Below are 25,165 nucleotides of genomic sequence, written 5' to 3' on the forward strand. Positions count from 1 at the left end.
TGCATAAATAGATTCTGCCATGCTACTTGCTGATCACATACCTTTTGGTGGATCCTCTGATGAAGCAGCGTGACAAAATTAGGGAATTCGATTAGAGTCTTTACAGTTTTAATATGGATGAATACATGTATATAGCACCTAATGATGAATACAATACTTTTAATGCACACCCGTAAATGTAGAACACATGACCACTCAATCCTACAACATGTAAACAAGAAGCAGAGGCCTGACTACTTATAGAAAATACTACAAAAGAAGAAACATAAAAGTAGAAGAAGAAAATAAAACAGATGTCTTTGCCTGGACATTTAGTGAGAGTGGTGCTGAAACTGGTGAGATCAGAGTGTGAATGTTAGATTGAAAGCACTTAAACGGAGAAATAATTGTTGGTATGAATGGATGAATGAGCCATGTTGTGTGAAGCACTTTAAGTCATCAAGTGGAGTAAAAAAGCGAAATATAAGAACCAGCCAATTTGCCATTCGTGTGTGAAGACAGTCAAAGTAAAACACATACTTTAGTGGCTCTGAAAAAAATCGGCTTAGGAGGTGTCTTTAAAGCTAACTCAAGAGGGTATCACCCCCTGCCAGAGAAAGAAAGCCTCAGAAATGAGAAAAGAAGTGCCCACGCAGCAGTGTTTCCAAATGGATCCATTTCTGAGTTCTTCAAGTGCTCTTGTGAGGATGCTAGGGCCCACGTGTTTACATGTTAAATGTTTAAATGTATTCCTGTGGACGCGCTCTGAGAGCACTCCAGGGATTCTTCACTTGCTTGATTTATCATTGTTTTATCTTGATATTCAGCAATAATATCTCTGTGTTTTAACTTTGAAAAAAGCATTTGCTTTTGACTTCCTGCTGCAGCTCAGCATGAATTCATGGTGCCAGCAGTGAAAATACATCAAAAAACTAATTGCTTCTCCCGTCACTGCATTAATTGGGCAACAACAAAGATGGCTGTACAGTATTTTTAGTATTTTTATGGCATACTATTAGCAAACCCCATGAGGGAGGAAATGGAAGAAATTTCACTCATATCTGCATCATCACTGAAAACTTGTAAGATAGGGAAACGACTTCTATAGCTGTGGTTTTGTATCTGCAAACTGATATGGGACCCTGAGCTTGAATATATTACCTGGGTTGGGTGGAGATGGCATCATCTCTTCAGGCCTCGCCTTGGTCTCCAATCTCTCCATCTTCTGAGCCTCATAGCGCTTCCTGCCCTCCTCCTCTTGTTCAGCACTAGCATACTGTAGAAAGAATATATTCAACATGCTGAACACTTGTGCATAGATCCACTCGAACACCACTCTCTGCACAAATGCACGAGGAGTACAGCAAAGAATTGCAACAAGCAGGTATTCAAAACAAAGATGAGTGAAAGGGACTTTTCACATTGTTAAATGTCAGTCATTTCTATCTTGACCATATAGCCTTGCTCGTGTCATTTTAGATGTGGGGCTGGGGGAAGGTGGGTGGAAAGGTCACTGAGACACAGAGAAGCTGCCACAATTTTAAGATGCAAGCAATTTGAGTTTCCATGTACCTTGATGGGTGGCACCTCCATGATCTTGTCAACATTTTGCAGAGAGCAGGGGACGTACCACAGCGCTGCCTTGTTGGCCAGCTTTTTGGCACCTGCAGTCACAGAGAAAAGGTTGAGTACTTGTCCTAGGGAAAATGTCAGGGAACGCGTCATTTCTACCAAATCTCTCCGTCCCACACCGAGAGATTTCGCAGGTCTTTCCTCCCCACTGCTGTCAGACTCCACAACAAAGACTTTAACTGAACAAACACACACATCCACACATGTGCAATAACACTAAGTGCAATAATCTTTTCTGGCATCGTTGTATTTTTACTCAGTTGTATATAGCATTCGTATTCTATTTTTATCTTATTGTATATTTTTATTCTATTTTATTCTACTGTATATAGTATATTATTTTATTCTATTCTGTACAGCTGTGTACTGTATTTATTCTTATTGTATTCTAATTTTTGCGTCATAACTTTTGCACTGTCCACTTCCTGCTGTGACAAAACAAATTTCCCACGTGTGGGACTAATAAAGGTTATCTTATCTTATCTTATCTTATCTTATCTTATCTTATCTTATCTTATGAAGAAGCAACGTTTTTGTGACCATAATCTAATTGGCGAGAAATTTTGACATCTTGTCTTTCAAATAAAACAACAATGGAGCAAAGAATTTTGAAACGGCTGTTGTCAAAACAGACACTTTTATTAATACCACAATAAAGGCCACTTCAGTTTTTAACAAGTCAATTGGCGCTGCCTGTTTGCAAAAGATTCGTCTTTCTTGTGAAAAGAAAAGGAGAAGAAAACACTTTGTGTTCAAACACAATAGTTGTTGCCTGTTCAGAAAACAAGTACTCACAGTCACGTAGCTAGCTAAGCCCGGCGTATCTGTAAATCCTGAATTTTCTGCATTTCAGTGTTGTAATTATGAAACCAATGAAACCATGGCAACTCATTCATCATCAAGTGTCTGCACAAATATGTATGTTGGTTATACCACAGTGTAATGCTTTGGCAGTTGGAGGCTATAGCACTGACTCTGAATTCCTACAGAAAATTCAGAACGAGATGATCAGAAAACAAAACTCATAGAAGTCACATTACATCGCAATCAGCCAGCAAGGTTGTCATAGTGATATATCTGTTCTACTCTGCCCACACTTTTTCACTTAATTTGCTAACACACACAGAGAGAGAGGGGCTATTTTAGGTTGGCGTTGTTATGGCACGCAGATTAAAGGCAGCATCGGGGCAGCAGGTTGAAGTGAAATTACTGTTTTAAAGGGTTTTTTACCTACAATATCCGATTAACTTTTCAGCTTTCGAGCTTTGAAGTCCTTTTTGAGGCCTGAATGAGCAAAATGTTTTATTGAACGTCTTGCATTTTTATTACGATAACTTGAGTCAAATTTCATAAATGTGCATGACCACAGGCTTAAAAATAAGGCATCTTTACAGCCTTAGAGAAAATATGTCATTTAATATGTGTCTCAGCGGTGAACCAGCTGGGATCTTTGCATGAGGACATGTGAAGTTAAGAGAAGAGAGCTGAGCGAGCAGCTTTTAACAGGCTACTCCTGGGAAAATAGCATTTGCATTTTACACCCGAGTTAAAAACTGTGCAGACAGCCAGGCCTCGTTTCCATGCCAACCATGCTTCTTTCCTCCTCCTCTCATTTGTGCCCGCCTTTGTCAGCAACCAGGAAGTTGCCCACAGGAAAAAGGGAGGGATATTTACATATCCTTGACTCTACCCAAGACTGAGTGACTCTACTCTATTATTAGCTACTGATGGACCTTGAAGTGAACTGTGTTTAGGGTGGTGGGAGAAACGAGAGAGAAGCGAGAAGGGAAGAAGAAAGGATGGAAGAACCATTCCCAGTACGACTGATGCCCTTTTTGATCGAAAAGGAACCAGATAACCGGCTTTGAATTTAAAATCCCTCTACATCAAATGGAGACAATGTCAATGTTTGACCATATCCTCGTCCAGGCTGCAACCTTTTATCCTTCACAGTTCATCTACTGAAACAGCACATATTCTTTTGCATCACGCTTACAGGCATAGCACATTTTGAAGGCAAGACAAATTTGAGGCAGACCTTGAAAATACAACAGTTTCACAATGTGCCCCTTAGGGCTAATTATTAGATCTTAAGATAACTCTGCATGCTTTTCTCAGGGACACAAAGTACACATATGATCCCATGCAGTGAAAGTTGTTTATTTTCACTGTTTCTTCAAGATTTTTATGTGCAGTATCAGAAGAAGCAGTCTATGTTCTGCCAAAAACAAAAATAAATTATGCAAAATCTAAAATATACCCTCAGCGCAATTAGAAAGCATTTAGATAACTTTACTTTAGCATTTGTTGTGTATAACGGGGACGTAGGTTAGCATTCACTTCACAACAGGGAGTGTATGAGTTTGAGCCTTTCTGCTGTTTTTTTTACTGTGTTTGGTGATTTTCTTTGCACCCCAGTTTGCTCCCACAGTCCAAAGTACTGCATGTTAGATTAAACATTGATATGTGTACTGTAGGTACAGATATGAGTAAGCTAAAACTTTATGTCATCTGTGAGACTGGAAAAGTGCAGTGGACATGTCAGTTTAGTCCTAAAAGTAGCAATTTATGTAATATAAATCAGTAGGTTTCCTCATATGTAATATGGCCCCCTTGTTAAAGGTATATTTTTTTTCTGTCACAACATCAAGGAATAAATAGTGCCCTTAAAGCTGTAAGCTAATGATAGTTATATGAAAGCAGATGGGTGCTGGTGCTGTACGTTTTACGTCCAATGGATTTGATTAGTCGACTAATCGCAAAAATAATCGGTGACTAGTCGACTATCAAAATAATCGTTTGTGGCAGCCCTAATAAATATATAGTGCTACCCTTCAGCCTCCTAGTAGACATACCTGTGTTATAAATGTGAAACTGCTCTGATTTTCAAAAAAGTTGGCCTCTGACCTTGAAGTCAAGGTCACTGAGATTTAAGCTTCACAGAGATTTTCAGCAGATGCAACCATGGTATTGATTTGAAAATTCTACACAATCACAAACTTGGGTGTCTACAGCGCCTCGCCATATACCAAAGATTAAGAGGTGGGGTTTTTTTTAGGTTTTTTATAAAGATTACAACACAAATAACAATTTTTAAATTGTTATTTGTGTGTGTTTTAAAAAAGAAAGAGGGAGATTGTTAACTTGTTATTTTCTGTTATATCGCGAGAGTACTGTTGCCTGCGGTGTGTTGTTCTTATTGTGGGTGAGCGGAAAAACATGACGTAAGGAATAAAGTGCTTGAAGTGAGACTATGACGTTGTGTATTTTGACTTTACAATATTCTTTTATTCACCATATCACTGAAATGTGGGAGAATCCACTGCAGAAAGATCAATGCTTTAAGTTTTAATGATCCAGTCAGAAAAGATGATTCTAAAAGTCATCAACTGACTCCAAAAGCCCAGATCTGAACCACCTGTCTGCTGAAAACAAATGCACCAATCAAACAGAAGCCTGAATTTCATGGGCCAATCGGAATGCTTGATCTAGTTGTCCAGGACTAACTACTGACATACTATTACTCTGTGGCCAAACCCTGCCAAATCTGCCTCGGTGCACCTGTTGAACGACTGCTTCTAAATCCAAGACCCTAACTCCCATCAAAATCATTTTCAAACGGTGACGATCCCGAGGACCTGTTCTATACAACAGTGTGTTCTTCATGTTCCTGCTGTCAAAACTTTGGCCACAGGAGCAATTTAAAAAGTGGGGTCTTTCCTGCTGTTGAGACAAACTCCTGTCTGAAAATATAATGTATTTCTATGGGTCGGTTATCCCTCCACTTGGATCCACACAGTTTAAAAATGTTTACATCTCTGAGCTTTGAAAGACATGCTGTTGGAAAGACAACAACGATAAGATAAGATAAGATAAGATAAGATAAGATAAGATAAGATAAGATAAGATAAGATAAGATAAGATAAGATAGAACTTTATTAATCCCTCAGGTGGGTTCCTCTGGGAAATTCGACTTCCAAAAAAAAGCACAGCAACGACCGAAGTTACAGTTACAGAATTGTTATATATATATATATATATATATATATATATATATATATATATATATATATATATATATATATATATACACACACACACACACACACACACACACACACATATATATAAATACAGAGACAAATATAAATAAAATATACAAAGGGGATAAATAGAATAAATAGGAATAAAAAATAAAAATACAAGTGAATTGCACATTTCAAGTATTGAGTCTATTGCACTGTTGACTATTTACAAAAAGTATTGCACAAGGTATTGTACAGTGAGGTGAAGAGGCACTACAGCTTAGTTGTTCCCCCCTCCTTTGTCCTCCTGTTTCCTGTTTCCCCTCCCTCTCCCCTCCAGAGAGGAGTTAAACAGTTTGATGGCGTGTGGGACAAAGGAGTTTTTAAGTCTGTTAGTTCTTGTCTTGGGGAGAAGCAACCTGTCACTGAACAGACTCTTCTGATTGTTTATGGCCGTGTGCAGAGGATGCCCAGCATTGTTCATAATGTCCAGCAGTTTCTTTAATGTCCTTTTCTCTGCCACTGTCACCAGAGTGTCCAGCTTCATGCCGACCACAGAGCCAGCCTTCCTGATCAGTTTCTCCAGCCTGGATGAGTCCTTCTTTGCTGTGCTGCTCCCCCAGCACACCACAGCATAGAAAAGTACTCCAGCAACCACCGACTGGTAAAACATCCTCAGGAGCTTCCTGCAGATGTTAAAAGACCTCAGCCTCCTGAGGAAGTACAGTCGGCTTTGGGCTTTTTTATACAGGTGCTCTGTGTTGCATGACCAGTCCAGTTTATTGTCCACCCACAGCCCGAGGTACTTGTACTTGTTGACCACCTCCACCTCCTCCCCCTCTATCTGAACCGGCAGTGGACCTTCTCTGGACCTCCCGAAGTCCACAACCAGTTCCTTAGTCTTTGAGGTGTTGAGTTGCAGGTGGTTTGTGTGACTCCATGCGTGAGGGTAAAATGATGGCTGTAGAGCAAACACTGTGCACACAGCAGCAGTTGAAACCAAGGTTATTATCGTTAACGAAAACTAACGAAATAACAAAAACTAGAAGTGAAAAAACATTTTCGTTAACGGAAATAAAAATAAAATCAAAAAAAGGAAAACTAACAAAAACTGTAATGAGTGTTCACAAAACTAACTAAAATTAACTGAATTTATAGCAAAAATGTGTTTAGTTTTTATTGATGTGTGCGTGTCATACAATAGTCAAGGGTGAAAATGAAGTTTAATTTCCAGATTTTTTTCTTGCTGTCTAATTATGCCAGCAGGTGGCAAGTACGTTAGTCGAGTCGTCTGTGTTGCTGCTCCGTCCACGCGCAGAATCATGTCAGGAAAAGTCGGGAGAAAGCGCCAGAGTCCAATTTGGGATTACTTTGAATATGACTGTGTTTTGGATAAAGCAAGTGTCTTGTAGTGGAAAGAGACAAATTATGAGGGACATTTCTAAAGGGAAAAAAATCCCACAAACCTTAAAGTGCGCTTGAAAAGCTCACACAAGAAGGCTCACCTAGCTTACCTTGAGAAGGTAAGGGAGCACACTCAACCCTCATCCCCAGAAACAGACGCTAACCCCAGGCAAGGCAGCGTGATGCATCCCGAGACAACAGGACTGGGATATCTACATAACTGTGTGAGTCAATTGCCTTCAAAAAGTTCATCAATTCACTTGAACCAAAAATTATGAACACCCGGTGCTGCAAGAGTTAATAGTCTCATTGGGGCCAAGATATACATTTTATAGTTGCCTGGTATCAATGGTTGTTCATCTGCCTTTATTTATTTATTTATTTATTTATTTATTTAAAGAACCCATAGGTGGGAATGTGAGTTGTCTGTCTCTGCGTGTTAGCCCTGCGACAGACAGGCGACCTGTCCAGGGTGCAGGGTATGGTAGCTGGAATAGCAACATACCCAAGGATAAGCAGAAGAGAATGACTGATATGATGAAACTGGGATTTTGTTACACTTAATTATTGCAAACACAACTAAAACTGTAACTGAAACTAATCAAAACTAAACTGAAACTAAGGATTTTCAAAAAAATAAAAACTAAACTAAACTAGCAAGCAATTGGTAAAAACTAATTAAAACTGATATAAAATTGAAAATCTGAAGTCAAAACTAAATAAAAATAAAAACTAATGAAAATTGCAAAACTATTAAAACCCTGGTTGAAACACACGCTTACCAGCATTCACACTAATAAAGAATAACAGTGTTGTCATTGTTGATTTTGTGTCTTCACCCTGAGTCCATCTCCTGCCAAGCTGCTGATGAGCTGACCGATAAGTAAATCTTATCCTGGATCTTATCCTCTGCATCCTTACCCTATCACCTCTGCGTCCCATAGGGCGCCAGCCTGCCCTGTTGAAACACTATTTTTTTTCAGTGTTTCAACTGAAAAAAATAGAATGCCTTTGATCCTTTGTTATGTCATAATCTTGCTGAGAGGCAAAGCCCATAAATAGGGGCTTTGCTCTGTTAAACTTTAGTGCTTAACGGACGTAGACCTGACAGCAACCAAAACCCTTTTGGAAAGTTTTGAGAGAATTTCACGTTTCTCAGCAATTCACCGATCAAGCCGACACATTCCACCATGTCAGCTAACCCATCCTTCAGCTCAGATGAGCTTGAAATAGTTAAAGGGAGCATTTTGGGAAACCACTACAAGGTAGAGGCTTTCCTTGGAGAAGGGGGCTTTGGTATTGTAGCCAAATGCCGTGATACCAAAACCAACCAAGCTGTGGCTATTAAAGTCAACAGGAACCACCCTGATACTCTGCAACAGGCAAAACTGGAAATTTTCATCCTGGAGCAGCTGAGAAGGTTGGATCCAGATGCCGCCAACATTGTTAAATGGAACGGCTTTTTCCATGACGGAGAGCGGGTCTGCTTAAACTTTGAAATCCTTGATCAATGCCTCTGGGACTACATACGGGACCGGAAAAACCAGGGTCTCCCCATAAGCGAAGTTAGGCCAATTTTACATCAACTCACAAATGCCCTGTCACACCTGGGCTCTGTGGGAATAGTGCACGCTGACCTCAAATCTAGAAACATCATGGTTGTTAACCGCCATGAGTCTCCAGTCAAAGTCAAACTTATAGACTTTGGCCTCGCATGTCCTGCATCTGCAGTAATGCCTGTTGACCGTGTGGGGACGGTTGGTTATAGTGCACCTGAGGTTATGCTTGGCCTTCCTTATAATGAAGCAGCTGACATGTGGTCTCTGGGGCTGGTAGCTGTGGAACTTGGTACAGGGGTGCCTCTCTACCCTGGGAGAAATTATTATGATGTTTTGAAATTCATCATACAGACCCAGGGACAGCCACCAGATCATGTTCTGGACTCTGGCGTGTACACTGAAGACTATTTCATTGAAGACAACTACAACCAACAGCGCTGGACATTTAAGACTGACCAACAATTTCAGTGCGAGACAGGATATGAGTCCCTGGAGACTCGATACATAAAACTTACGCGTCTTGATGACCTCGAACAAGTAATGGTGTTTGGACGAGGACCTGAAAATGGCCAACGTTTATTTGTCAGCTTAATTAAAGGGATGTTGGCCTTGGATGCAAACCAACGGATAACACCCTCGGAGGTTCTCCGGCATCCCTTTTTCAACCGTAAGAGTTCCCCTTGCACTAACATGAGTGTTGAAAGACCACAAAACCCTGTGGTCTTTCAGCACCCTTCAAACTTGGAAAGCAAGAGATCACAGAAAATCAACTGCAGTTTCCAAAACTCGGTTGAATTTTCTCAGCAAGTATGCGACCACACGTCAGCCAGCTCATCCTTCAACTCAGGTGAGCTTGAAATAGTTGAAGGGAGCATTTTGGGAAACCGCTACAAGGTAGAGGCTTTCCTCGGAGAAGGGGGCTTTGGTATTGTAGCCAAATGTCGCGATACCAAAACCAATCGTGCTGTGGCTATTAAAGTCAACAGGAACCGTCCTGATACTCTGCAACAGGCAAAACTGGAAATTTGCATCCTGGAGCAGCTGAGAAGGTTGGATCCAGATGCCGCCAACATAGTTAAATGGAACGGCTTTTTCCACGACGGAGAGCGGGTCTGCTTAAACTTTGAACTCCTTGATCAATGCCTCTGGGACTACATACGGGACCGGAAAAACCAGGGTCTCCCCATAAGCGAAGTCAGGCCAATTTTACATCAACTCACAAATGCCCTGTCACACCTAGGTTCTGTGGGAATAGTGCACGCTGACCTCAAACCTGGAAACATCATGGTTGTTAACCGCCATGAGTCTCCAGTCAAAGTCAGACTTATAGACTTTGACCTCGCATGTCCTGTTTCTGCAGTGAATCCTAGTGATTGTGCGGGGACGGTTGGTTATAGTGCACCTGAGGTTATGCTTGGCCTTCCTTATAATGAAGCAGCTGACATGTGGTCTTTGGGGCTGATAGCTGTGGAACTTGGTACAGGGGTGCCACTCTACCCTGGAAATGGAGAATATGATGTTTTGAAATTCATCATAGAGACTCAAGGACAGCCACTAGATCATGTTCTGGACTCTGGCGTGTACACTGAAGACTATTTCATTGAAGACAACTACAACCAACAGCGCTGGACATTTAAGACTGACCAACAATTTCAGTGCGAGACAGGATATGAGTCCCTGGAGACTCGATACATAAAACTTACGCGTCTTGATGACCTCGAACAAGTAATGGTGTTTAGACGAGGACCTGAAAATGGCCAACGTTTATTTGTCAGCTTAATTAAAGGGATGTTGGCCTTGGATGCACACCAGCGGATAACACCCTCGGAGGTTCTCCGGCATCCCTTTTTCAACCCTGGCCTCTCTAAGAGGTTCCCTTGTATTGACATTGAAAGACCATACAGAATCAATCTACAGCATGGCCTCCTCCACCTTGGACAAAAGTGACAAAAACACAAACTGGGGTTGGAAAAGGGTATTAACAGCACTGGAAAAATTCATTAAGCTGCTCCAATAATGATCACTTTGGCTTTTTTCTTTTTTTAAAATTTTCACTCCCCCCACCCCAACCAGTCGCGGCAGATGGCTGTCCCTTCCTGAGCCTGGTTCTGTCGAAGGTTTCTTCCTCTTAGAGGGGAGTTTTTCCTTCCCACTGTTGCTAAATGCTTGCTCATAGGGAATCGTCTGATTGTTGGGGTGGCCAAAACTCTAGGGGAACTAGCAATTCTTGTGAAAATTTAAAAAAAAAAAAAGCCTACCAATATTCAAAGCGGAGCAGCAGACACCTTACCATCACATCAGTCCTTCAATCAGACCAAAAACACCATGTTAACAGAAATAAATTCAATACAAATTGGAAATAAATTGCCTAATAATTGTTGTTTTTGATTGTTTATAAATATTAGGGCTGCCACGATTAATCGACTAGTCACGATTACGTCGACTATTAAAATCGTCGACGACTAATTTAATAGTCGACGCGTCGTTTGAAGCTTTGTAAGATCCCAAAAGACGCAGGAATAAGTAGTAGGATTTAAGAGTGTAATAACGCACTGAAACAGAAGATGGCAGCACTGCATGTACAAGGATGCCAGCTGCCGTTAAACCCCGAAGAAGAAGAAGAAGAAGCTGTGTCCCAGAATTCATAGCGCAGCCCAGGTTGTCACTACCCGATCCGTACCGGAAACCCGATCGGTACCCCGCATGCGCGAAAGGTTTCTACTTCCGGTCGTAGCGTTTTACGATAGTTATGGGTCAGAGTATCTGTTAAAATGTTAAGAATAACAAGTATATCTTAAAATGTTTGCAATAATGAAGCATTTCAGTACAATGTAGACAAAAACGAAAAATAAAAAGAAAGTTACGGATCAGGACTCCCCGATCCTTACTGCGCATGTGTAAAGTCTGACCGTACAAATCGGGTCTACCCGATCCGTACCGCGCATGTGCAGATGTTTTCTTCTTCTTCTGTTCGTTTAATGGCAGTTTACTCCCCAGTGTACGAGGATACCGCCACCTGCTGACCGAGCGAATAAACCCTATTATAAACTGAATTATCGTCATTACAAACGTGTGTTAAATCTGATTTAGCGATAGTCGAGTGTGTTTATGCTTGTCTGTGAGGAGAGGATTGTTGGAATAGTGATGATGATGTGCGCTATCACTGTCAATTGTCAGTAAACACTTAATCTGGCTGATGAATCTACACGTGAGATATTACAAAGTCTGCATTATTAACTCTGTAATTAGGCGCCATTCTTCTTATTTTACGGCGCTGTTGCTCAATCGGGGGACGCTCTCTGTTGAGGAGAAAAGCATGAATTTCTTTGTATACGGATTATCCATTGTTTAAATGTCCCGGGCAGTCGAAAAGGAGGCAGAGCTGTTGAGAAATGCTAGGAGCTAACTGGGCGCTAACCGTACCATTCAAATATATTGAATGTCGCAATGTTGGCAAAGAGAGGAAGTGACGTAAGATTTGCGCATGCGGGGTACCGATCGGGTTTCCGGTACGGATCGGGTAGTGACACAGCTCAGTTTCCAACAATGGCGGCAGCTAGTTAGTTTTAATATTACTCTTATTATTCTTTTTGGGTCACAAAATAAAGTTTAACATATTTTCAGGCGAGAATGTAGCTGTGTAAACTTCAAATATCTGCTCAGTTTATCAAGACACCACATACTTTCAAAAGCGCTCCGACGTTTTCGGAGACGTCTGTTACCCACTAGCACGATAGCTAGCTGGGGGAAAGGCTCACTAGAGCCCGTGAGAACACCGGACTCCTGGCATATCGTTTTCAAACCCACCGCCGTCTTTCGCTACTCAGGTTAAACATGATATATAAGTCACTTAGATAACTTGTTATGTTTTTGTTTGGCTTTTTTTAGTATTTTATTTGTTCCTGAGTGAATCGGTTTGGCTGAGATTAAAGTTAAAGTTTTTACACAGCTGAATAAACATCAAGCAAACAACTGATCATCAGAAGTGTGAGATGCTCGAGAATTTACTCCGGTGTCCTGTTATATTTTAGATAGCAAGGAGTTTATTAAACTTCAGCGAAACAATCTGCAAATTTCATTAAAATTTAATAAACTATCATTTTGTCTTTATTTTTAGTTAGCACATACCTTAAACACTTAAGTTTAAGACTGTTCTTTGTAGGCAGGCACCAATCACTACCCACTGTCAAGGGTACAACCGTAGACGACACAGCCCCACTGACGAGCTGAAGCAGCCTTTAAGTTGCTTTTTAAGGTCAGTATCGTCTGACTGTTTGCATGTAAAAGTGACCATTACTAGAAAAGTGGTTGATTTTGACACGTGTCTACAGACTCACAAAAGCTGGGTCTGAACTAGCAGGAGGAACAGCTTGCTTACTTAGTTTGGATTTACGAATTGCAGAATAGGAAGATTTTTGGCTCCATGAACCACGGGCACAAATCTGCTCTGTCAAATTTCTACACTCTGCGCTAACGGATCTCGCTTGACTTTGGGGATGATTTTTCAAGTTCAGGCAGTGACAGCTTTGGAACAAGGGCCTGCATAAATGGTAAAAGGCATTATGACAGCTGAGAGAAATGGCACCTAGCAGTGGCAGGCACCTTTTTTTCCCCCCTCCAATATATATGGGGTGTCAGTGGAGGAAGACCAGTGCAGCGGTGCAGTGAGTGCTTTAATGTGCAAAATTGCAACTGCCTGTGCAAGAAAGGACATTGCACGTGATACAAGCCAACTAGTATCACTTGGCTCTTCTTACAGGAGTATAACATCACTAAAAGGACAGCTTCACCTTCTGAAGAGACAGGCAAAAATAAAAACCCTCATTATGGAACAAGAATCCAATAGGTGTTGTTTTGTAAGTACTACACAGACACTCTTTTAGCATAACATGCAGCAGCATTTAAAACACTAAGCTGTGTCACATTTAATTAGAAATAAGAGCATTTTGGTGTTGATCTCACGGCTCACATGGGTGCTTATGTTGGTGGGGGTGGTAGGGGACAACGTCCCTCCAGCATGACTCATACATCTTCCAGTTCCTTTAATCTAAGTTTAAGGCATCAATCAGGACTTCATAGTAAAATTCACACTTTCTGTTCAAATGAAAACCTTTTAGGCAGTCCCAGTCTGACAACCTCAGTGTGTGTGTAATTTCTCACCTTTCCTGCTCTTCCTTCCTGTCCTTTACCCGATATCTTTCCTTTTTTTTTCACCATGAGCTATTTCACTTGATTTGTGTCTTTTACTGATTCACCTCTGTGCTCTCCCCTTGGTCTCTTACTCACTCGCCTTAATTCTCTCTCGAAGCAGAAAAAAGACCCTGTTTTCTTTTCTCCTTCCTGAACAGCCTGTTCCAGGCTCTGAGACAGTGCAGAGGGGATCGTTCTTGGTACAAGAACACAGATTTTCCATTGTGCTCAGCCAAGGCTCCATTACTTTTAATAATACTACATTCCCTCTCTGGGGAATGTTACAGCCTGATAGGAATAGATTAAATCATGGCAGCAGCGGAGTTTCTAACAGTGCTTTCTGAGTGAGGATTATCTGATACTCAATGTAAACTTTTTTTTAATATTTGTTTGTGCTTAGCACACTGAATTGAACATCGTTACTGCGAGGACCTCTCTTCTCAATCAAAATAAAGATCTGGAAAATCCAGCTGTGAGACAAAAAGCTTCTGCACAGTTGACAGACTCCATTGTGAGTCCACATAAACAACTCCCTGTTAAACTAAACTAACCTTCATTTTCTTGTAGCATCATGTTTTTAAAAAAAAAAGTAAGAGATGCCTTCATATCAAACCAGTCTTGTGCTTTATTGTTAAGGGTTTTTGTGTGGTATTTTTAAGTATATTGTTTTCTGTGTTAGATTTAAACACATTTTCTTCATATAAATATATTAATGACAATTACGCTATTACAAAAAAAAAGCATGATCATTTTTTTTTATGTTGCTGAGCTGAATTTAAAGCTAAAACAATCCATTTTAGATGTGTTTGTATGTTCTCTGAGGATGTGCAGTTCTGTGACCTACCAGGACAGGAACTATCATGGTTACAACATTTTAAGCATCAAACCCACAATGCTGCGCTCTCAGCTCTCTCCCTGCTCATGTGTGTTGAACAGGAGGGATTTGTGTATGTCGTGTTCATGTGAATGTGCGCCAGAGTGCAACACAAGTAGCATTGCATATATATATATATGCGAGTCCCATGAGTGACTGAGCACAAGCACATTATATGAATGTACAGAGCGCACGTGTGTATGTGTGTGTGCATGTGTGTGTGTGCGTGTATGTGCACATTCTATAAAGTGGCGAGTGTTTGTGTGTGTGTGAGAGAGTGTGGCATTTCATTATGTATGTGTATTCTCACATCTGCAAATCTGCACGTGCTGTAGTGTGTGTAGGTCTGACTGTGAGTGTGCATGTGTATGTTAGTACGCATGCGCAATCCCCCCAGCAGGGACAATCATCACGGCTCGTGCCCACAGTAGGCAGCCTTACCCTGAGGGTCTGTGACTGAGGCCTGCCTGACGAGATGCTGCCTGACTGACTGTGGAACCTGGATGATTGCCTCCTCCACATACACACGCGCGCACACACACACACACACACACATACATATTAAATAAATGCAAAGATCCTTGCACAAAGAGTGCAAGATACAAGGAGCATGCACATTAACATCTGCACAGAGCTAAAAAAGCATGCACGGCTGCACAAATGCACACCCTGTGATGTACACCAGAAAATACACAAAGTGCATAATCTGGTCTACAACTGGTAAAATCCTTTGTTCTGTATTCCTGTTTTAAGCAATCCATCAATCTTCTGCCTTGGAAAAGAGCTGGTCGGGAATATGTAAAACCTGCCAGTCCTGTCTCGGTATGTGTTCTCTTTTAGCAAGAAGGAAACTGTGCTCATTCAGTGTGGGTGTGAGAACACGTAGGTGTGTGATTTCTTTTTCTGTGTCTACATATGAGGCTCTGCATGCATGCAGGTCATCCCTGCACAACCCCGTGTGTGTATGGGCGTGGGTCAGTGTGTTGGGTACGTGCATGCGTTGTGACGGAGAATGTGTGCAGGTACATCCACTTGGCATCCGTGTCTGACTGGGCCACATTGTGTGAGCCATGATGCTAAGCCAACATGACAGAAGCAAATAATGTCTGCTCCCGTTATCTTCTCTTCCCTCTCTGCCCTGCAGGAACCTTTTAAAGAGCCAAACACAGACGAAAACCCACATGCATGTATGAAGTGCGCATGGAACATCCAAATACGCATTCAAAAAATTAGGCACAAAAGTGCACATCTAACAAGAATACAAACTAAAAACATGTGCTCGGCCACAGCTGAGCATACTGTATTCTACTGAGATTTGGACAAAAATAGATCCATTAAATGCATAACCATTGGCTTTTCGCAGCTGCGCCAACTCAAATGCACAGCCATAGTTACAGTATACAAACAAATATGGCCCACTTCCTGTAAATATGACCTACTACACCACCAAGCTGCTGCTCCTTCTCGGGCTCTCCTTTAAATGTTTAATGAAGTCTTTCACATTGCCAGCTCACTTTACTATATGCAGGTTTCGATCGCTTCAAATGATTAATATCTGTAGCAGTTTTGTACTTTTGTTTTCTTCTCTTCTAAATAACATGACTCCTAGCTACTTAACTGATCTCCTTGATCCATACAACCCAAAGAGAGCATTAAGATCCTCCAGCCAACTGCTCCAAATGCAACCAAGGTCTCGTTTAAAAACCAGAGGTGACCGTGCATTTTCCATCGCTGCCCCTAGACTCTGGAATTATCTCCCAGCCGAAATCCGTACTTTGGAATCAATTCAATCGTTCAAATCTCGTTTAAAAACACACTTGTTTAACTTAGCTTTTGAAACAAATTAGTTTGACTTTCATTCGGCCTGCACTACACCATGTAAATGCAATTTTAAGTATAATTGTACTATTTGTTCTTTGTTCTGCCCGCACTGCGGTTTTATTGTGAAGCACTTTGATGTACACTAGTCTTTTAAATGTGCTATATAAATAAACTTTGACTTGACTTTGTTTTGGGGGGGTATTTGTGACTAACATAAGTTGCTGTTAAGTGTGAACCAGGAAAACAGTGTACTTTTTACAGTACATAAAATTTAGCATACAATATAAACTAATTCTATTACTGTGCTTGGCCCACACAGCCTCTAGAGACCTCAGTAGCAAAGTTTGATGTCCCAGAGGAACTCACCTCCATGCCTGCTCCCACCCCGGGCTACAACTCCTCTTATTTACACTACACCCACATTGCCCTGACACTAAACCTACACTCAAACCCTCAGAACGAATCCTTTTTCTTTGTTTATGCGAGTATAGTAATAGATTTTTCACTCTCAAGAGAACAGAAAATTTAGAAATTAATAATGATTGAAAGTACCAGAAGATGCATTGTGTCATTTTCTATAACTGTGGACTACTGCTTTAAAACCTATTACATATTGCAATGCAAATTAGGATTTCTTAGCATGTTTTATAAGACAAACTTGATGTGACTAAATAGTGAATATAGGAATGGAAGCTAGATTCCATTTTATTGAAAATGTCTCCCCTGTTAGAAATGTTTGAACCAAACTGAACAATGCTTCGAGTCCATGTGCTTGCTTCCTGATCTCCCCCTCATTAGGGGTCCTTCCTAACGGGCCATTCACTGTAGAGGGCTGTCCATTCCGGTGCCTGCACGTATGTATGTTGCTCTCCACCTGTCACCTCATATCTGTGCCTCCGCCTCCGTCAACCTGCTTTCAGCCCAGCAACCAGCCAACCAACCAGTATAAGCCTGTTGCTAGGGCAACGGCTGTCTAGGGGATACTTCTTTTGTTTCCCACACCTCCTTTTCCTCATCCTTCTTTCTATCTCTTCGCTACTCTTGCTATTTTTCCTCTTAAATTCTCTTTGCTATCTTTTTCCCCATCGATATGTCTGTCTGCTGCTCTCCATCTGCCTCTCTTTCCATTTCCTCCCGTCTTTAGTTTCACCAGCTGAAAGATGGACACCACCACTGCACAACTATTAAAATTTGCTTTTCTTTCATACTTAAAAACTGCACCTGGTGTAAACTGCCAAAACTCACAGATAACCCCCTAATTACATACTTTACAGTGCCTTAAGACATTAAATTTGTAGAGACATTTATCACAGGCAGACTTCTGTCCCCGTGCCATTTAAAGGTTCAGATACAGCAACCCAAAGTGGTCTCTGCATCTTTACCTGAGGTACTCTGAGAATTGTGGGAGCCTGTGTGTTCAAGTTAACCTGCACACATATAAACAAAGTGTATTACGTGTATTACAGAATTAGAAACATCATCAGTTGCCAAATACTCTAGAAATCAGCATCCCTCTTACATTCTGTTCCCCCATCACAGCACGTAATGCAGTCCCTTGTGAAAGCGTTTCATTATTCATGCTGCCACAAGCAGTACCACTTACTATGTGCTGCCCTCTTGTGGTTAAACAGCGGAATGTCACAATGAAGTCATTTTTCATTGATCGTTAAGTAATCCAATTTTCCAGAAGTGACAAAATATTTCCATAGGAAGTCTTTCCCATTTAAGAAATAACGCGTGAAACACAGAGATAAATTCCGATTCATAAATATTTCTGCCTGACAGTGAGACAAAGAGATAAAGACAAAACTAATGTTTGACTTGCACAAATAACCAGACAAAAAGTTTCACCTATGCACTTTTTACACCATAACGCTTACTGCTAAACTTTCACACACACGTTTGCTTTTTTTTATGTCACATGTTAATTTTTTGAATAAGAGAGCTCTTTGAGAACTGATTAAGATATTTCCAAGCAAAAGCTCCAAATAGTTACTTGTTCCAACTAATAACACAAGATTATTAGTTGCAGCCCCAATTTTTACAGTACATGCTGAACATGCAGATATTTGTATATCTGTGTTTGTCAACTTTATCTTTCTGTAGTCAACTTCCTGTTTCAATGTTTACCATACCATTGGTTCTCTGAAATGATGAGAATGAGGCTAAAGGTGAACAACGATGCACAGATAAAGTAGTGCGACTCAAACAAAATCATCCAGGAAGCAGAAATCCTACATCAATGTGCATGCTGATGTGCAGTTAACCACTGCTGGTTAGATTCCACTGGACACATAAATCCCCTTTGGGTTTGTTTAGGACATAAAAATCAGTCAATTAAAAATTGCAGATCTTTCTGTCATGGTCCCCGTGTCTCTCTGGTTGGCCCACGCTGGCTACAGGTTTTGTTGTTGTTAGTTTTAGTTTTTTGTCTCTCCTCCTCCTCTCTGCCTGGGTGGAGCTCATTACGGGCTCTCACTCTTGGCCCACGCACCCCTGTGGATGGTGTCCACCTGCGGCTGATCTGGCTGATTTCCCCAGCTGCTATTTAAGGCAGTGGCACAGAGCAGCTCACCGCTGGAACGTCGAACCACCTGAGTTCGTGCTCGCGGCATATTCAAAGAAGAATCGCTTACAAGTGTTTTATGTTGTGGAACTAACCTTGACCTTCTGTCTGTAGATTCTGGACCGAATCACCGGACCTGTCCAAGTGGGGCAGTGTGTGGAGTGTTGGAGTGAGTGCGGCTGAAGAGGAGTGCGTGTGTGCGGAGGAGCGGTGGCGGTGACTGAGTGGAAGAGGAAGCGTGTGTGTGGATCCCCCCCCCCCCCCCTTCTCTCCCTGGAGCCCTGGACCCCCTCCCAACTCACTGTACATATATTTTGCACTAAGGTGATCCCTATTGTAAATAAATCCCCTTTTTGTTTCCTTGAAAGAACTGTCTGCGCGTGGGTCCGTTCAGTAGCCATGACACTTTCCGCTGTGGTTACCCCTTGTGGCAAGGGAGCAGTCAAAAGTAGCTTGCTTAATGTTAAATTTATCTTATAACAAACAGTTTTTCTGTAAACTAAGCAGGATTAAAATCGTTTGTGTGAATTAAATTCCCTTTCATCATTAACTGAAAAATGCTATAAAACGGTTCCCAAACAGGTTTAATGTGTGTGTGTGTACCATGTTTACATATCTTTGTAGGGAACAAAAATTGTAATGTTACTATACTTGTGGGGACCAACAGTCTTTATGGGGACAAATGCCCACCTCCACAAGTTTGAAGGCATTTTTGAGACTCAAAATGTGGTTTTAGTGACAGGGTTACATTTAGGTTAGGGTTAGGTTTAGGCTAAGGGTTAGGGTTAGGCATTCATTTTTGAATATCACAGCAATTCACCTGTGAGGATATTCTCAGCCATGACTTTGACCTGGACCTCCAGCGAGTGCTTGGAGGTGTGCGTGATCTCAGCAGTGACGTGGGTGACCTCGCCTATGAACACGGGGGACAGGAACTCTGTCTTCTCCACCCGAACCAGAGCTGCCAAGCAGCGGTCCTATACAAGACAAACAGCAGACTCAAAACTTATACACACATAGTCACATAATCACAACATCTGACTGCAATGGCAGGAATCTGGAAATTGCTCTGCTGGAAGATCAGAGGGAAAATCTGGTTTAAAATCCTGAGTCACTGAGGTTGATTCCCCCAGTTACATGACTGTACACTGAGTGATAAAAATAATACCACTGAGCAAGGTTGTATAGTCCAAATGAGGTTAATGATGTGTACAACTGCAGATGTCACTGTCTGTGAGGCACTGTCGCCTCGCAGCAAGAAGGTCCTAGATTCAAATCCAGGCTGGGATTGTGTGTTCTCCCCTTTGTCTGCATGGGTTCACTCTGGGTGCTCTGGCTTCCTCCCACAAAGACATACACAGGGTTTCGATTAATTTGAGATTTTAAACTGGTTTTAGGTGTGAATGTGAATGATTGTCTGTCTCTTTGTGTCAGCCCTGTGATTGGCAGGCTATATCCTAGCCCAGTACAATGAATAAGTGGAAGAATTGGATGGATGGATGGATGGATGGAAACTTCACTAATTTGATAAATATGTTTTTAATGCTAGTATAACTGCAAGTTAGACAGAAATAACTCCCTTTTGAGATTTTGTATTTCCTTTATTGTGTTTTTAATTAATTTTTCACATTTTTTTAAACTTTTTTTAAAATTTGAGTTGTAAAAGTAATGGTTATCATTTCTTAGTTTCTTGCATTAATTTCTGTCAATTCACACTTATAGTACAGAAGTTTTCAACACTGTTATTCACAACATATTTTAGTCTCTTTATTCAGGTGCTAAAAAATAGAAACATTTAGTACTGCAGTGCATTATATAAATGACACCTCTCTGCTACAAAAAAATGAACATTAGAGGAACTTATGGAGAACTTCCTTGACTTCATTTATCCAACAGTACGATAGCACAGTCCAGAAAGACAGTGGCTGTTGTCTCTTACCCCGTTCTGTGTGTTGCAGTGCCGCGTGCCGACAATGCATCCGGCTTCCTCTATCATCTTGAGGATGTTGCCACCGTGGACGTTGCCCGCAACGTTGGCATCGTCTGGCCGCATAATCCTGCAATAATTAATGAATGCATTACTACGATTCAATTCAATTGTATTTACACAGCGCCAAATCCCAACAACAGTCGCCTCAAGGCTCTTTATATGACCCATGACTTTCGGTCTGATTCACATTCAAATTTGTGTCATTATCTTTTTATTACATATCACCAACTGTATTATAAGCTTCCCGAATAGTGTTATCAAGCAGTGCACGCAGTATGTTTTTCTTCTTGTTTTTCATGTTAAGTCACCTCAAGGTTAAGTACCTACTAACCACTAGTTTTATGAAACTTTGTCCAAAAAAACCACAAAGACAAAAATGAGAAACTTTTTTTTTAAATGCCAGAAAGTCACTCATGTGCTGCATCTTTGCACATAACAAGCCGATAATGCAGCTCTCCATGTCTCCACACTGCATCACAGCTTAAACACAGCATCATTATCGCAGACGGTGCATGAAGTGGCTCCACTTCTTCAGTGTATGGATAAACGAGTCGTACCAGTTATACCTGGTGTAATCACTTTACGCACTGTTAATCCAAAATGTACAAATGTCTAACCACAATAATGCAGTGCACCACTGCACTGACTAATTCTGTGACACACACGGTTAAGATTTAGACTGTGTGTGTATGTGCGTGTGTGTGTGTGTGTGTGTGTGTGTGTGTGTGTGTGTGTGTGTATAGAACAAAAAGGAAGACAATACGCAGCTTGGCAGCATTAGTAAGCCCTTGTGTAATAGAAAGGTGATCAATAACTTCCCATAAAACTTGACAATTCTCAGTTTTCTATTTACTAGAATTCACAAAACTCCTCACCATATGTAGGAAATGACTAGGAACCAACACAAAATGATCAAAACAGACTGTGTGTGTGGGTGTGTGTGCATCAGTAACCAAGTACCTGCTAAGATGATTTTTGGTACACTTCCAAGCTCCAGTCTTCTCACCCTCCCTGACATCTTTGCTTACTTGCTTACTTTGACTATGTTGCTGTTTCTCCACCACTGCAGTCGTCTTATCCACTTCATCTGAAGCCTGACTTTGCTGAGCCCTAAAGCAATCCATCTCTAAACACGGACTGGCTCTCAGTCTTCGTCTCTCACCTACTTCCTCTGTGTATGAGCTCTAAGAACCCAGCTTTCAAGATTTTGAGATCTGACGTTGATGGTCTGAGTGATGTCATGGAGTATTACCGCTCAAACCACATTAACTAGTCAAACTGGATCTCAGCAGACCCGCTGATACAAAGACAGACAGGAGTTAGCTAATGAAAGAAGTCATCATCACATTGAGGTTTGAGTCTTGCAGCTGACAGAGTTTGACAGTGACAAATCTGCCAAGATGTCCTGCGACACATGCAAAGCACCAGATGAATGAAACTTGTCTCAGATCCTTAATTCACGAGAATGTTTCTCCACTGTATTTTTCTATAGTAAAGACTAAATTTTGAAATTTAGGAAACAAACTGAAGATACTTGGCCAAGATTACAACCACCCCAGTACCAACATAATACAGTTTAATATGTTCAACAGAATAGCAGGCTTAAAAAAGTAAAATAAAGAAAGCCAAGTCCACAAACCTTTCAAATCACACTTACACACCTCCAAATCAGGATGTAGTTGATTAATCACTTGTTTACTCATGTAAATCAACCAAAATATCTATAATACACAGATTATATACACAGGTGAGTACACAAAAGCTGACGTTGTTTCTGATTAGAAGCAGCACCACTGGACTAAACATACAAACGATATATAGATGACAACTAACTGAAAATGCAAAATATTGCTGTTAATGGGTGCCTAAGACAAAAGCTTCTGCCTGTTGAAAAAAAACTCTTATTTATTTATTTATTTATTTTAGTTTACCTGCGTCGAGAACAATGTTGGCTGAAAGACAGAATTATCTTCACAAACTGGGGTCTCAGTGTCATTTCTCTCCCGGCTGTCCACAGAACAAGATCACAGCACAGGTGTGAAAGTGATTTTGCATCCTAGTGTTTAACTGCAAGCATACTTACATTACCACGTGAGACAGGCATTTGCCAAACACACTCACACATCCATATCGCTGTATGCATAAACAGTAAGTCAAAGAATGTTGTCTTACCACTTGGTGTTCTCCTATTCTGTACTAAAAGTCACAAAATAAATTGTTTATATTTTTTAGCTTTTCACAAAGCCGTTGTACGAATCTTCTAGAGAGGAACAAACTGAACTCTGAGCAAACAGTTGGAAAAAATATACCTTCCTAGTGTGTTGCAGAAAAGCAATCTGAAGTTCTTAATAGTGCCAAAATGAAAGTCAAAAAATATTGGATATGAGGCCAAATGAAAGCCAACAATATAAAGGTCATAACGCTTCCAAATGCACTCTTAAACTAATCACGAGGGCGCTTTGATGGATCCTGTTTAGCTTCTTATTGCAGCGAAGAAATCAGACGGAGCGCATCTTTGATATATAGTCAGTGAAGCTGACTTAAAGAAGAACTAGATGACTAACTTCCTGTTAATGCACATACATCCACTTCTAACTGTTCAGTGACGTTAAAGATCATTGTGCAAAGACAGAATATCCAATGGATCAGTCAGGGTAACTTCTTAGGAAGACCTCAATCTAAATGACTAACAAAAAAAGCCGTCCTCTGGGCTATACTGGGTGTTTACAGTCATAGTGTTGTGGTAAAGTGGCAAAGTGGACATGTTATTAAAAAATTTTATGCAGTACACATTTTCCTTATGATTTGAATTTTAGCTCTGCAAATATTTATTCAGTCATTTTACACTCCATTGATTAAAATAGGCACTTTTTCTGAAAAGCTTTGATGGCAGAGGGCCTGCTGAGACGTTCACATAATAAACTTGCACTTCCTGGCCTTGCTCCCTGTCATTTGTGCACAATGCTCACGAACCTGTTGACATCAACTCTGTAAGAATTTGCCAGTGCAGCAACAAGAGGAAGGAGAGAAGAGAGCAGGATGAGTATACCACTAGGATTTTGGGTTTGAGCTGGGCTCTCAGTGACTTTTCCACACACACGGCCCAAAAGGTGACGTTCTGGTGATTGAATAGTTTGTATTGATCCTTTTGTAAAGGATTGAAACACTTTCAGCCCTTAAATGTTGAAAATATGCACTCATACTGAATTCTGTGAGTGATTTATCTAGAAGCTGGTGCACTGAAGCATGATGAAGAATGATGTATTTGATAAGTGAGTGCACCTTTTATACAGTGAATCATCCAATCAGTCTGTGACAACCTGTGGTTGGTGGGATTCTTTTCTTCGCTCTTTGCTTTCAGACATTACATGGTTTTCATGTTAGTTTAGCAAGGCTAAATCTGTTTTGGGCTTGTGGTAGTGTAGCTGAAGTAGATAGTGTGAGTTTATAGCATAAGCTTAAATAAATATGTTCACTGACCCAACCTGTGACTGTCGCCTTTGTTTTCTGTGATCATTAAAGATAATCCCATAATCTTTGATGATCACTGTATTATTATGACTGTAAACATTACATTTTTTCATGATTACAGAAAAGAAGTTTATATCCAATCGAACTACTAGCATCTTACCGCAACATCCCAGTAACTGGAAACTTACTCCCACATGGTCAGTCACCTAAAGGTTTCAACGCATCAATCATGCAAAGCCAGAAATACTTGACATCCTCCACGAGGGGGGGCGGATCAGACCCAATGTTTAAAGAAATACTTTTGAAGTTATGATTCATTAATACTAATACTAATACTGTCTGGCTTCAGAAAGTCTTCCGAAGACCGTGGTAAACTTCTCAGAAACTGAACACTGAGCAGTGAAGAATGAGAAAAGATTATAAAACTTATAAAACTGGGCGATTGTGGCTCAAGAGTTGGGAGTTCGCCTTGTAATCGGAAGGTTGCCGGTTCGAGCCCCGGCTTGGACAGTCTCGGTCGTTGTGTCCTTGGGCAAGACACTTCACCCGTTGCCTACTGGTGGTGGTCAGAGGGCCCGGTGGCGCCAGTGTCCGGCAGCCTCGCCTCTGTCAGTGCGCCCCAGGGTGGCTGTGGCTACAATGTGGCTTGCTATC

At 41.0% G+C, this 25,165-nt stretch overlaps 1 protein-coding gene across 3 annotated transcripts in view; it reads right to left on the minus strand.

Annotated features, from left to right (window-relative positions):
- The window catches only part of acot7 (acyl-CoA thioesterase 7), a 58,732-nt gene that overhangs the window by 32,288 nt on the left and 1,279 nt on the right, over positions 1–25,165 (minus strand). Inside the window, exons 1-6 of one of the 3 annotated variants that reach the window (XM_080898729.1) lie at positions 22,001–22,193; positions 20,990–21,107; positions 19,871–20,027; positions 1,552–1,643; positions 1,141–1,255; positions 42–56 (exon numbers count right to left, since the gene is read on the minus strand). In XM_080898729.1, coding sequence (XP_080754855.1) covers positions 42–56; positions 1,141–1,255; positions 1,552–1,643; positions 19,871–20,027; positions 20,990–21,107; positions 22,001–22,164 — 661 coding nt within the window. In that variant the 5' untranslated portion in view covers positions 22,165–22,193. Of the gene's footprint in view, positions 1–41; positions 57–1,140; positions 1,256–1,551; positions 1,644–19,870; positions 20,028–20,989; positions 21,108–22,000; positions 22,194–25,165 lie in introns of those variants that run through there. The other 2 variants (XM_080898731.1, XM_080898730.1) reach the window with 2 other exon arrangements.

This window comes from Rhamphochromis sp. 'chilingali' (genome assembly GCF_963969265.1).
Source record: "Rhamphochromis sp. 'chilingali' genome assembly, chromosome: 12".
NCBI classification, from domain to species: domain Eukaryota; kingdom Metazoa; phylum Chordata; class Actinopteri; order Cichliformes; family Cichlidae; genus Rhamphochromis; species Rhamphochromis sp. 'chilingali'.